At 41.1% G+C, this 14,462-nt stretch overlaps 2 protein-coding genes across 4 annotated transcripts in view; one reads left to right on the top strand and one right to left on the bottom strand.

Annotated features, from left to right (window-relative positions):
* The window catches only part of riox1 (ribosomal oxygenase 1), a 34,781-nt gene extending 28,342 nt beyond the window's left edge, over window positions 1-6,439 (bottom strand). Inside the window, exons 1-4 of one of the 2 annotated variants that reach the window (XM_062468466.1) lie at window positions 5,855-6,439; window positions 5,304-5,515; window positions 4,742-4,867; window positions 4,497-4,636 (exon numbers count right to left, since the gene is read on the bottom strand). In XM_062468466.1, the coding sequence (XP_062324450.1) occupies window positions 4,497-4,636; window positions 4,742-4,867; window positions 5,304-5,405 (368 nt within the window). In that variant the 5' untranslated portion in view covers window positions 5,406-5,515; window positions 5,855-6,439. The remainder of the gene's footprint in view (window positions 1-4,496; window positions 4,637-4,741; window positions 4,868-5,303; window positions 5,516-5,854) is intronic. The other variant, XM_062468467.1, reaches the window with a different exon arrangement.
* extl3 (exostosin-like glycosyltransferase 3) overlaps window positions 5,958-14,462 on the top strand; it is a 57,439-nt gene continuing 48,934 nt past the window's right edge. Inside the window, exon 1 of one of the 2 annotated variants that reach the window (XM_062468457.1) lies at window positions 5,958-6,178. The gene's annotated coding sequence lies outside the window, so the exon portion shown is untranslated. The remainder of the gene's footprint in view (window positions 6,179-14,462) is intronic. The other variant, XM_062468456.1, reaches the window with a different exon arrangement.

Raw genomic sequence — 14,462 nt, 5'->3', positions numbered from 1 at the left:
AGGAAGCGATGAAGGCTTCAGCCTCAGCTGCCGTGGGAAAGTGTTTCCTACATCCCGACTCATTTCGCTGCTCCATAACCTCTGGAGGATAATCCTCAAACACAAGGATGGAATGATCCCGGAACTTCAGTTTACCCCTCATGGTCCGGGAATGGCGGATGATCTTGTCCTTTACCTGGAACCTGAGAAGACGAATGATGACCGGTCTTGGTCGCTGGTTAGGTGGAGGTTTAGGTGCCAGGGCTCTATGAGCCCGTTCACATCACACTCCACAGGCGAATCGAGGACCCCTCCAAAGACCTCCTCGAGCATCCCGGCGAAGAAAGCCGTCGACCCAGGCCCCTCCATGGATTCAGGTACACCGATAACCCTGATGTTGTTGCGCCGGCTCCGTGACTCGAGGTCGACAACTTTAGTTGCTAATTTAGCATGGTCTCTCTGTAGCTTGGTGATAGCTTCATTGGCAGCCTTCAGGCATACCTCTCGCGCGTCACCTTCACTCTCAAGTATTTCGAGTTTCTCTGCATGTTCTGTCACGGTAGTTAGGACACTGTTCAACTTGGTCTCGAGAGCTGAGAGAGTTTGTTTAAAGTCCTCGGAGATGGCGGTACGATGAGACTCAAGCAGGTGGGTGAGGGACGCCATGGTGACCGCCTCGGTGTTTATGTTGGCCTGCACCGCTTTAGTTTTCGGCATGGTCACGGCAGCTCAATAGCAAAACAGCAAGTTAGTAAATTTACTACTTTAGGTTTAAGAGAGAGTTAGGTTACAAACAGTGAGTTTAAGGATAAACAAACATTAGCAAGAGTGCGAGACGAGCGCGAGATGCAGCGTGAGACGCAGCGCGTCTTCACCTGTTACCACATCACGTGTGATCTCCTCCGGGTGATGTTTGGGGCTATCTCGTTATGATCAGTGACCTATGCACTTTTGTAAAGCTCTCTCTTGGAAGTCGCTTTGGATAAAAGCATCTGCTAAATGAATAAATGTCAAATGTAAATGTAATTTTGTTGAGTCCTTGTTTGGCAATATTATGTAAGGTTTTGTCTTTTCTAGTCTTGTAAAATAGTTGTCCATTTATTTGGCTAGTTAGTTGGCTAGTTCACCCCTACGACACTAGCCTAGCCTATATGAACGAATGAACAATATTAAACTCGAAGGAGGAAATGTGTGAATTAGGTTAAACTGAAACAAGGAATGTGGTGTATAATTGTATGAAATGAATGATAAAAATTGGATAGCAATTTCTCCATGCAAATACCAGGAAATAGGTTGCAACAGTTTGTCTTCCGACTACACTGGCAAACTCCGCGATTACATTTACATTTAGCAGACGCTCTTATCCAGAGCGACTTACAGTAAGTACAGGGACATTCCCCCGAGGCAAGTAGGGTGAAGGGCCTTGCCCAAGGACACAACATCATTGGCACAGCCGGGAATTGAACCAACAACCTTCTGATTAATAGCCCGACTCCCTAACCACTCAGCCATCTGACCCCCCGCGATGGGACTGCGCTCGAATAGCTTTGGGGACTTTTTATAGTAAAAAATCGCTGTCAATCAAAAGGAGATGCAGTCTTTCAACGGACCCTCCAATCATCACGCAGAAGCCCGGAGTCCAGGCCAGCCCACTCCTCCATTCACCCCCAAAGACGCTGAGTGTCCGTGGGCGGGACATAATCGCAGCCTTTATCCAATGACCGTATAGTTTTGAAGCACTGAAAAAACTGTTCAAAGCAGCCCCATTGAAGTCAATGGACGCCAGGCTTCAACAGGGAAATGCACTGTGACGCTACGGGAAAGTATAAGAAGGAAATTGAGTCAGTCGACCTGCTACATGTAGCTGATTCTGAACGAACTCGTCTTTGAGATGAACGTGTTCTAACGCATTTAAAATGTTAACACAATAGTAAATATTTGACCATTAATTTGACATTTTAGGGGAAGCCAAGCTTCCCTTGCAGTCTTATATAAATCGCCACTGCCCCACTCAACTTAAACTTGTGACTGAAATATACATTACAATGTAGGTAATGTGTTACAGCCCCAAAGTTATGAGATTTTTGCCCTTGGGTATTCCAGACGTCCTTCTCCCCAGCCACTTTCCAGCTCCTCTTGGGGGATCCTGAGGCGTTTCCAGACCAGATAATACCTCCAGCGAGTTCTGGGTCTACCCCGGGGTCTCCTCACAGACACCCCCTGAAAACCTCCAAAGGGAAGGCACACAGGAGGCATCCTAGTCAGATACCTGAACCACTTCAACTGGCTCCTTTTGACGCGACGGAACAGCGGCTCTCACTCCTTTCTCCCTTCACTCGTGAACAAGATTCAGAGATACTTAAACTCCTTCACACGGAGCATGAACTCAATACCAAATAGGAGGGAGAAGTCCACCATTTTCCGGTAGAAAACCATGGCCTCAGACTAAAAGGTGATGACCCTCATCCAAGCCATTTCACACACGGCTGCAAACCACCCCAGTGCGTGCTGAAGATCATGGATGAAGCCAAAAGAACCACGTCATCTGCGAAAAGCTGAGAATTCTGAGGTTCCCAAACCAGACACCCTCCTCAGGATGGTGCGCCTCAAGATCCCGTCCATGAATATCACAAATATGATGGAGACAAGGGGCAATCCTGGCAGAGTCCAACAGTCTAGGAATGCACCAATAAAAAAATTTAAGGACCGAGTACGAGTACCGATATTTATTTTCTGGTACTCGCAGATACCTATACATTTAGATTTTTTGGGGGGGTGATGTGGCAGTTTTCCAACCACAAAACAGTGAGACAGCTTATTAATTATTACTCGAATGAAAAAAAATCTTATTTTTATGTGCTTATCACAAACTTAAAGCACAAATTTCAGTGTGTCCAATAACCTTCAAAGCGCATAATTACCTGTAAGAAAGGCAGCCAATAGGAGACCGAATACGCTTGTCAGACTTTTATCAGTTATTAAATGACGGTTCGCCTTCTGCAGTAATACCGCACTAAGTTTTCTTTTATGCTCGAAGTGAGCAATCTTTAATTTAGTGAAATGCGGTGCGTTCATGATAAAAGTTGGTTGTTCTTAGTCCTCGGATTGTTTAACCTTATTTAAGTCTGTAAAGTTTCTAAATAGTCTATGTAGCGGTCGGAGAATTGTGTAGGCCTTATACTCCGCTGTGGAATGTTTAGTTTTTGACAGTGGTCGGATTTTACTAATATAATGGCATTGGTAATATATTATTTGTGGTACCTATATTCTGTAATATGTTGTGTCGGGAGTGTGATAATTGTCACCGTTCTGTGTTGTTTTAGCAACACCACACTTACTCATTTAAGAAACGGAAAATTCCGCTAATTTCCTAGCAATAAATCTACAAAAGAAAGCCGTGTCCAAGAGTTGTGTTCTAACAGACACCCCGGGAGCGAACACAAACGCACCTACCAGCTATATATATTTAGTTATTTAATTTCTCACCTACATTACCATTGTTATATGTTTATATATTTTTTAAGCGAGGTATCGGTCTTTGGTATCGGGGTATTTTTACGAGTACAAGTACATGAGCCTGGTATCGGTGCATCCCTACAACACCCACAAGAAATATGCTTGACTTTGTACCAAGAATGTGAACACAGCTCTCACTTTAGTTATACAGGGACCGGATGGCTCGTAGTAACGGCCCAAGGGCCCCATACGCCCACAGTGCCCCCCTGAGGGTCCACAAAACACACGTAGACTAGATGGGCAAACTTCCATGACCCCCCAAACAACTCTGTGAGGATAAAGAGCTGATTCACTGTTCCACAGACAGGAAAATCTATCATGGGGACTTTCTGGGGCCTTGAGGCTTTTTTCCCCATGAGAAATAAGGATTGTCAATTTTCAGACATTTTGGACTTATAGGGGGAGGAGGAAACCACATAAACTCTGGGCGTGGCATGTAGTGCCACCTATGGCCGAATGTGGCCCATTTGCAGAGTGGGAGTTACTCGTGGCCTGTAGTATCATGTACACAAATATACAATTATTTTTTTCTTACCCAAGAGATCTTGACTTATTGGGCACTTTAGGGACATAAAAATAATAAGAATAGTAACAATAACAATTGTTAACATGAGCAAAAGTTGGAACAGGGTTTCAAGCTTAACCCTTGTGCTGCCTTCGGGTCACATGACCCAAAGGTTCATAACGAATCATCGTTGTGTTTACTCAATACAAACAAAAATAAAAATAATTTTCTTTTAACCTTCGCAATGTGGGGGGTCTGAGACAGCCCAACGGTTAAAAGAAAAGGCTTCACTTTGTTTTTGTATGCGGTAAAGTTGACGCAATACGACGGTGGGTAACAATGACTGATGTGTCAGAATGACCCGAAGATAACACAAGGGTTAAACAGTATAAGTAGATAAGTCGCAAAAAAAAGTGGTTACAAAAACACACTAATGAGTATGCTGAATTCAAATTCAGTTTCTAATGACATTTCAGCCCACAGTACACATTATTACCTGAGAAAACTCTTGGAGGGAATGGGGAAAATCAGCCACTGGAATAGTTTGCTGGCTCTTTCTCTGCTGTTGGTCACTTTGGATAGGTCTATCAGCAGAGCGTCTAGAGCCTCACCATTTCGTTCTAGACATGTTATTTCCTGCATTCAGAACAAGATCAAATTTAAAATACTCAAACTCTGAATGTGTTGACAAAACAAAGACAAACCCATGGTGGTCCAAAGAATAATATGAACCACACTAACCTCTGTAAGTCTCTCTTTTTGAGCCAATCTCTTCATCTTCATGCCCACATGACTTCTTTTGGCCTTTTTAATGGCTTTTGTGTGCTGGATACCATTTTCCTTCCTCTTTTTTTTCTTTAAAGTTAACTGGAAGAAGAGTTATAATTTATAGAAATAAACACGTGCATTGACATTTCCAATAATCAGAATCAGAATTCGGTTTATTCATATATAAGATGCCTCATTGCTAGCTCTCCTGGCCAGTGTCATTTCTGTCTAGCTTTCATACCATTAGCCCGTATACACCAGACCAGAAATTTCCAGACCATTCTAATTCCATGTAGTATTTATCTCTCCTCATCTCTGCACTAGCCAACGTTAGATAATTGAGCTATAGATTATATTGTTGATTAATAGATGTAATATGATTGATGACTAACAGTATCACTGTCGAAACTATAAATTAGTATGACAAAACTTCAGTGTAAGACGATCCATTCTCCTATAAGCATTGTTGTAGTGCCTGCAAAGACAAAGACAAAAATGCAATGAACAAAAAACACTACTAATATTATCTACTAACCTGCAAGGATGATGGCTCAGCTGCAGGAGTCAATTCTTTAGGCACGTTTTGATACAACGCAAAGGCGGACACATGCTTACACTCCATTTTTCGCGTTTGCATCTGTGGGATAGACGCCTTCTTCGTTTGTAAAATGTACTCAGGGCCTCGCTGGTATCTCTGTCGCCATCTAAAGTGTCGGATGCCCTAGGAAATTCACCAAACCCATAGTCCTGATCAAATATAAGAGAATGGGTATATGCTACAAGAGGTCGAAATAAAATACATGTTACTTTTATTTATTTTTAAATAATTTTTGAATATATAGGCCTAGGTAAGCACACCACTAGATGGGGAGCTTCTCCAAAAATGTTAGCCAGAATTCTTCGGTGTATTTAACTTATCATGTACCCTCGTTTTGAGGACTGTGGTTTACGATGTGTCATATGGCCGTGCGGCCACTCTTTAGCGGATCGACCCATCTCAAATCAAAACGTTCAAATCGTCCTTTCCTCTCTGATAAATTGTTAAATGTATTAAGAAAATGTATAAGGTAACTGACAAATGCAAACCTCTTTGAATTTGGAAGTGGCGTGAAGCAGTCAGCCGGCTTATTTGCACCGCCGGACGCTGAAAAATTCAAAACGGTGACACTTTAGGGTTAGCTTCACCAACAACGCAGCATTGGTCACAACGCAGCACAGTGCACACATTGGAGACTAAGCTCGCAATCTAGTCACTATAGGCAGTACTAATAGTTGCCCGCAGCGTGGTGCCTTTTAATTGGTACGTAGGTAGCTAACTAAAACAATACAGTGCTTGAGATTTAGCACGCTGGGATGCATGACTCTTCCTACTGGAATTTCGTTTTTAAATGATTTGGAGTTTCATACCTGGTGAGTAGGAAGCTATGTAGCATTAGCTAACTAGATAACCAACACCAGTCGTTTGCAAGGAGGCAAAAGCCTGCTCAAAAAGCTAACGTTAGCTGGGATATGTAGCTAATTGTCCGAATGACACACAGCTAGCTAGCTGGGATAGGTAGCTAATTGTCCGAATGAGACACAGCTAGCTAACTATAGCGCACGTTTTCTTAGCCACCTCTATTTTTTCACGTAAAGCGTAAATGTAGGGGGTGTTCCTCAGCAGAATGGCTAACTGATTCGTTCGCTCTCTATAACGTGTAGTGGTTTGGCATTGGCAAGCATTGTAGCTAGCCTATGATGTTGTGTTCTTGCATTAACTGCCTCGAGCATATTTGCTTTGATCTCCTATACTGCCACGCCACACGCGCGCGCGCTATCCCGCTTCAGTCAATAATGTCTTTCCTCAAGTAGTAAAATAAGAATAAAATGTTTGAGGGGTGCCAAGCTAGCTGTCCACTCATTTAACTACAGTGTAGGAATGATCCGCAGTTGACAGGGAATTTAGAGTTATGTAGAGGGTAGACTGCACATAGCTCGGTGTAGGCTTGACTACATTTGGAAAAATCTGGGACAGTAGCCTAGCATGGCTCTGCCCTCCTACGTACTTCCGCTCAATTTAGATCTTGCTTCTGTACTAGGTCTGGGAATTCGGCACATAAGTCGGTTTTCTGAAATATTTTTTTTGTAGGGCCAATCAGCAAACAGAGGGAGTGGCTGAGAACGATGACGTTGATGTTGTGTGCTAGTTTGAGTTGTAGTTCAGTAATGGCAGCGGAGAAAGATGCGAGCGAAGCCATTAATTTGGCCCGTTGTGGCAGCACTGCCAAATATCCAAAAGTTAAAGCCGGAGCAAGAACAATCTTTGCTAAGTTTTGCTACGGCAGCTAGCTCCATTACGGTAGTGGTGAAGGAGTTGGCTAAGGCGAACTCTAGCGATTGGTTATGGCAGATCCAATAGTTAACTTCAACAGAGTACCCGCCTTCAAGGAAGTTAACGCTTGTCAATGGAGCGAGCCCAGACTCTGTACAAATGAAATGTACGAGAGTCTGGTTAGGACCAGGCTACATGTGACTTATGTCATGAACTAAATGTCTAGATGTTTGTGGTGGTAAGACAATTATATAACAGAGAACCAATATAATACATTTTGATCAACATAACACAAGCAATTGATAATGTAGGAAACAGCAGACAAATGATGGCTACGTAATCATTTGCATGAACGTAGGCTACCACAGCATTGGCAATTTGACTAGAATAGATTATGTGGATGAACAAGTACTTCAGAGATGAAAGAGAATTTAATTTGTGATCGGATAAATATAGGTACCAAAACCACTGAGAAGAACTTTAACCACCATCTGCATCACGGGAATGGCAATATCTATCTATAAATCTATAGGAATCTGTGTGTGATTCATTGTGATGAATTGTATCACGGGCACCATGCACAATCTATAGTTCAAGGAATCTGTAGTTGTGTGTTTTACTGACATCTTAATCGCCGACTGCATCACGGCCACTGTTCAAGTTCAAGTATTTTATTGTCAGATGCACAGATCAACACAGGGTCAGACTGGGCACTGAAATTCTTGGGACAAGACAACGCAAAGCAACCTGGCATAACATAACATATAAGTACACAGAACATAGATTACATCTATGATAAGCTAAAATAATATACAATATTCAATACAGTATACTAGGGGTGGGCGATATGGCCAAAATCTTCAATCACGGTATGAGTAATTTTATATCACGGTTACGGTATATATCACGGTATAGTAATTGTTCTGTCAATTCAATTAAGAAATTGTACAAAATAACAATACTTTATCATCACACTCGATTATTTATTACAAACAAAAACAACTGCCTCACATGAGACAACACTTGAGTTAAAAACAAAAGACCCATGCCATCCGCGTGGTGACCTACTCACAGCTCAATACGGATCCGTAATGCCCTCCGACAAAAATTTCTAAATGAGCGAAAGCGATCAGTCGGAGTTTTACTATCCATATCTAACTTTGGTTTCAGCGTATCAACCTCGTTAAAGCTCGGTTGATATGTTAAAGCCTCAGTTTGATATTTCCCAGCATGACCTCACTCTCAGTTAGTAAGTAGTTAGCCTTCACTAGTCATCCTAGATCAAGAATGCTAGCAACGCCACCAGTGTAATTTTACAACAATAATTTTACAGCACGAGACATAAAACTTGAACAACAAATCGAATTGGTTACCTGCAGAATGGGTCATCAAATATATACTTAATTAGCATCGGCATGAATGTAGTCCGCTTAGACAAAATACACTCCACATCGAAAATTCCGTCAGACCAATGCAAATGTCAAACGAAAATAGCAAATCAAATAAAAGTTAAACTACAATTCTATATATCGCAAGAATGCTATTTATATGATGGCTTATATACAATACAACAACCAGAAATTTAATTGACACGTGTAATACGAAAATATAGTATAAAAGTATACCGTGGTTGAAACGGCATAGCCAAATCTCTCCCGGTAGAAAACATTTCTACCGTCGCACGGTATATACCGTCATACCGCCCAGCCCTACAGTATACTAAAGCTGTAAATACACATAATACACATGATAACCTATACTAACCTTATAAACCTATACTAACCTAAGACAAGTGAAGTACAATAGTGCAATATTGCTTATAGTGCAACCAGTAGCTGAAAGTGACGGTGTGTAAGTGACTAGTGAGAAGTAGGGCTGAACGATTTTGGAAAAAATGATAATTGCGATTATTCTTTACCAATATTGCATTTGCGATTATTTCTGCGATTATTATTATTTTTGTTATGTTCTGTAATATTCAACAGAGACGGGCGATTAACTGTATAGTATGACCTTTCACAATATTAGATTGATTCAAAATAAACTTATGATGAAATTAGGTGATGCGTGACTTAATATGAATACACATTTTATTTACCTACTTGAATCACAGTAGTATATTGACAGATTTTTCCAGCCTTGTAAACATGTAATAATAACATAAAGCATTGTCAAATAAGCCTGGTGTAAACATTAATGTAAGAGTCAGTAACAAATCACAGAAAATCTGAAATATAATTGGCTTACGACACTCAGTATTTAAAGTCACTGTCATAAACATATGACATGTAAACATGTGACATGTGGATTGCACTTTTTAAATATGCGATTATTATCTGATTTAATATGAATAAATATCGATATATACTACTAATCTCCAGTCAGCAACATAACACACAAAGTTCAGAAAAATTAAGGAAAACATACCCACCTACCTCGAAAATATTTTGGTGAATCAAATGTGCGTTGCACTTTCTTAACTAAAGCTAGCTAGCTACCGTTTTGGGAAAAAACTTGCGCTGTGGGAGCCGTCGGAAATATTTAGAACTCACACATCTAAAGGTTAAATCTTAAAAGAAAGAAACACTGTTTGAACATTTCTGATCCAGTCAGTAGCCTAACAGAAACATAATGTCACTGACAGCCATAGCAATCGTACTGTAAGTGCATCACCGAGGGGCATCATATCGTTCGAGATGAACGCTGTTACTGCTTGAGTCATTTTGTGCATGAATATGGAGTTAGGCTTTGAAACATTTCGATCAGTGATCCTGTCGGGTGTTATTTGACACACTGGTGTTCAGCATTTTAGCTATGCATCGTACATGGCTTTGTGGTGTTTTTTTAGGGCCGAATTAGGTTGGTTGTGTTGCCCCGTGAGGTAGCAACGTTAGCCAGGCAGGTTTTGCACCATACTTGACACTGCGCAGCATCTTTTTTAAAGGCAAAATTGGCAGTGACTGTAGTGTCAGGTTATGTTGAGCCTGAGGCCATCATACAGGTCAAGGTAAAGTTTAACGTGCACCAAAGTAAAATCGCAGCCTTTGCGATTACAAAATCTCGTTTTGTCACATCGCAATATAACCTCATAGCATTTAAAGCTACAGACACAGAAATGGCACGTCCTAAGGAAAGTTCATTGTGGGACTACTTGTAGTGGCTGTAATTCTGCACCAAGGCTGAATTTCGGGAAAGAGACTTCAGATACAGTCTTAGGGGACCACTAAGGCCTATATAAAAGCATCCAAAAACAGCATGCCATGGGACCTTTAAATATAATTTAATCTTTGTTGCATTTTGCTGAGATTCTGCTAAATTTGGCAGGGGGTAGGCAGTGCAGGTATTGGAGGAGCTGACGGTAGGAAGAGCGGCACTGCTGCCTTTTCATTAGCTGTAGCAGTCAGTGTTTCCCCTACCATTATATTAGGGGGGCGACGGCACCCCCCGCCCCCCCTGGAAGGTCAAGTTAATCTTTTTTTTTTTATTAAAGATTACAAAATAAGTCATTTAAGGTTACCTTTCCTATAAAACAGGTCTATAGCTTGCTCTTTTATTAAACAAACTAAATGGCCTTATGTTATTTATCTTATTTACACGACGGCATGTCATTTCTGTCTCTACATCAGTGGTTCCCAAAGTGGGGGTCACGACCAACGAGGGGGGGGGTCGCAAGATGATTTCCAGAAATCAAAGAACATTTTAAAACAATTAGAAATAGCATATTTTAGCCAAAATTTTAAGAAGTTAAAAATAGTAGTTAAATTAATGCATGCAAATACAAAAGCCATCAGCCTTTTGATTTTCCATTCACTGTAAGTACGGCAAACCATCTTACATCCAACCAGGAGGATTCATTAGTTGAACTGTCAAGCAACCGAACGTTAAAGGCAGCGTTCTCAGCCAAGACACTGGCTGAGTTTTGGATTTCAGTAGAGAGGGAATACCCATGGCCGCGGGAACTAAGGGTGCTGAGGGTGCTGCAGCACCCCCTGACAGCGCGAGAATTTAAAATAATATGACTTGAAAATCCACCACCGCGGCTGAGCCCCGCAGTAGCGGACTGGCCATCGGGAGCACCGGGAGAAGAATAACGATGGAAAACCAGGCTAAGAAACGTAAGGGTGGGGCTGAAGAGACAAAAATACATCACCTTCACTAGACAAGGTTTTACCAATTGAAAAACGGCTATGTTTATTTTACACAAAGCTCAAAAACTATTTTGCGCTCATATAAAGGCCAAAATATTTGACTCGCGCACTACACACGCTCGCATTAACTATCAAACTCCCGAATTAGCATCACATCAAACACAGAATGTGCATGCATTAGCAGGTTAGCTGTGGTGGCGTATACGGGCGCCGGTTCTGGTGGGCCGGGAGAGGCGGTTAGAACCGAAACTGTACTGTACTGTAGCGAGAGGTACGTGACAGTGCCTCCACTGGCACGTGACAGTGGCTAGTGGTACGTGCCAGTGCCTCCACTGGCACGTGACAGTGGCTAGTGGTACGTGCCAGTGCCTCCACTGGCACGTGACAGTGGCTAGTGGTAAGTGCCATCGCCTCCACTGGCACTTGACAGTGGCTTGTGGTACGTGCCAGTGCCTCTACTGGCACATGACAGTTACTGTTCTGTTGATAGTGGTACGCAAGTGTCTCGTGGCAGTTGCATTTGGTGTCGTGCAGCTTTTGTTTACTGCCATGTAACTGCCCCGTGGCCATTTTAGAATAGGAGAACAGGCTATAAACTTTTATTTTTTAAATATGTGGCGGCCTGCGAAAACCCGTCGATGTTGCTGCCGCTCATTGTTGGCTATAAGCCATAAAAGATTGAAAATCGTTTTCTGTCAAAATTCAGATTTTTGATGTTTTGTATAGTTAACACCCTAAATTTCATTGTAATGTACAAAACGTATATGATTACTTATGAAAAACTGTCAATTTCAACGGTTTTTGGACATGTCAGCTAGCAAGATTTTCAAGCCATATCAAATCAGTTTGCCTGCTCTTTTGAGTGCTGCAGCAGCCCCTAACAACTGATCAATGAAGTCAGGCTGTTAAACTTAAAAATAACTTGCTGAGAAGTTATTAATGTAGCCTATACTTAAACTGACATTTACATTCACAACGTCATTACGAACAAAAGGATTTTCTACCCTTTTCTCACTTTTTGACACAAATCAAATCAAATGTATTTGTATAGCCCTTTTTACACGCAAGCATGTCACAGAGGGCTTCACATACGCCCATAGAACTGCCCCTCAACCAACCTAAACCCTCAAGGACGACTTTAAAATGATGTAATTTAAGTTGTGATAAAGATTTCTGAGTGATTTAAACAGATTTGTATCCAGGAGAGTTTGTAGTTTCCAATATGTATAATACCCAGAAAGTACATTTGCAATCATAGGTGGTAATTTATTTACATGGTTCTTCATATGAAAATAATGAACTATTCTTCATAACTATATTTACTCAGAGTATCGAAATGCAAATGTAGGCAACCTATATGTTGATTTCAGTTATTACAATAAATGATGGGCCTATACGCCACTAGGAGGCGCTGATAACAAGTCACCTATTAGAATACTACTTGAGTAAAAGTCTTAAAGTATCTGATATCTACTGTACTTAAGTATCAAAAGTAATTTTCTGATATTAAATGTACTTTAGTATTGAAAGTATAAGTACAAGAAAATGCTGTTAATAAAAAAGCAAAGTGTCAGAATTTTGAGAATTATGAAGTTTATTATTTTAAAGGGGTCATTCACTGCAAAACCGAGTTTACCTTGTCATAGTTGAATAACGACAGTTCGGTGGGTAAAAGGGACATACAGTGAACCTCAACGTCCATTAACACCTCTTTGCTATGCAAATCTCACAGTTTGAAATTGCTGCTGTAAAACGGTTGGTTCCAAAAAATCCACCTCTTTTGGCTCTGGTCTGTACCTTTGTCATGCCCCAAAATTTGCTGCGAGCTGCTCTGTGTACTTCCACGGAATTACAAAGAAGAACGTTTTTCAAGGATATTGAAAACGGACTACGGTCATAAATGCAGTGTTCCAGGCTGCAGCAGGACCTGCTGACCCAGAGCATGTAGCGAGTAAAGCAGAGGAACTTATTGAAATTCTTGGAGTTATTTCCGGACTTTGCAATGCTACGGCTAATAATCAAGGGTGCATCAGCATCTTCCTCAATCAAATCCGCTGCTTCTGGCAGCAGCTCCGGGCAAGTTTTAGACATTTGGTCCTGCACCTCGCACGCTGTCTCAACATTGGGGCTAGCAGGACCGAGTCTTCCCCTTGATTATTAGCCGTAGCATTGCAAAGTGCGGAAATAACTTCCGCACTTTCCTAAGTTCCTCTGCTTTACTCGCTACATGCTCTGGGTCAGCAGGTCCTGCTTCCACATCCTCAGCTAAGTCTAAAATGTCTCTCACTAAATCCCTAGAAAGTTAATGAAGATCCTCCATTGTCTCTATCCAGGCACTCTACTTCAGACCAACACAATGGATCAGACTAGATTCGCGCTAGCCCCACCCACTGACTTTGATGGGCGAGTTTGAAAGATTAATGAAGCACTGCAACACAACACGTTGTGAAATGTAAATGATATCGACTGGGGGCGCTGTTTAGCGTTTGTAAATGGACCATGAAATTCTTAAATAGTGAAATAATTATATATGTATAGGGCTGCAACTAACGATTATTTTAATAATCGATTAATCTGTCAATTCTTTTTTCGATTAATCGATTAATCAGATTTTTTTAATTTCCAACCCTTCATTCAAAAACAAAACTGACAGTGCAAATTCACAGTGCAAAAAATCTTCAGAATGTGCACAAACAGGCACAACATTTAGAAAAAGTTATTAATATTAGCGTGGATTTAATGCAATTTTTTTTTTTAGATGAGCAATTTATTGAAATTTGAAATGTTGTGGAAGTAGGCCAGACTTTATTAGAATAATCTGGTGTATATTTAAGATTTGTTGACACCATTTTGAAAAAAATTAAGATTTGCGAGGATTAAGCTATTTTCAAAGAGTGATTTTCTATCATTTTATTTGAAACTTCATTGAAAAAGTAAAGTCTGTGGACGTATACCAGACATTGTTAAAATACTTTGGTGTCTGTTTGAGGTTTTATATCATAAACCAGGCTTCAGGCATATCATTTTTCAAAATGGTATGGGTAGTTTTCACCCGGTCCCTAACGCGATGCTGCAAAGTAGTGCCTTCCGATTGTGAGACCAATGTCGAATATGAAACTAACTTCACCTCGGTCAATTAACACACTTTTTCAATGTATTTGGTGTGAAATGCTCCCACACCTTGGATGACTTGGGTCGTACTGATTTCTCTGCCTCCGCCATGTGTTTCAGAACA

The sequence above is a fragment of the Osmerus eperlanus genome, chromosome 8 (genome assembly GCF_963692335.1).
Source record: "Osmerus eperlanus chromosome 8, fOsmEpe2.1, whole genome shotgun sequence".
NCBI classification, from domain to species: domain Eukaryota; kingdom Metazoa; phylum Chordata; class Actinopteri; order Osmeriformes; family Osmeridae; genus Osmerus; species Osmerus eperlanus.
This window is presented reverse-complemented; position numbering and strand designations above follow the sequence as displayed.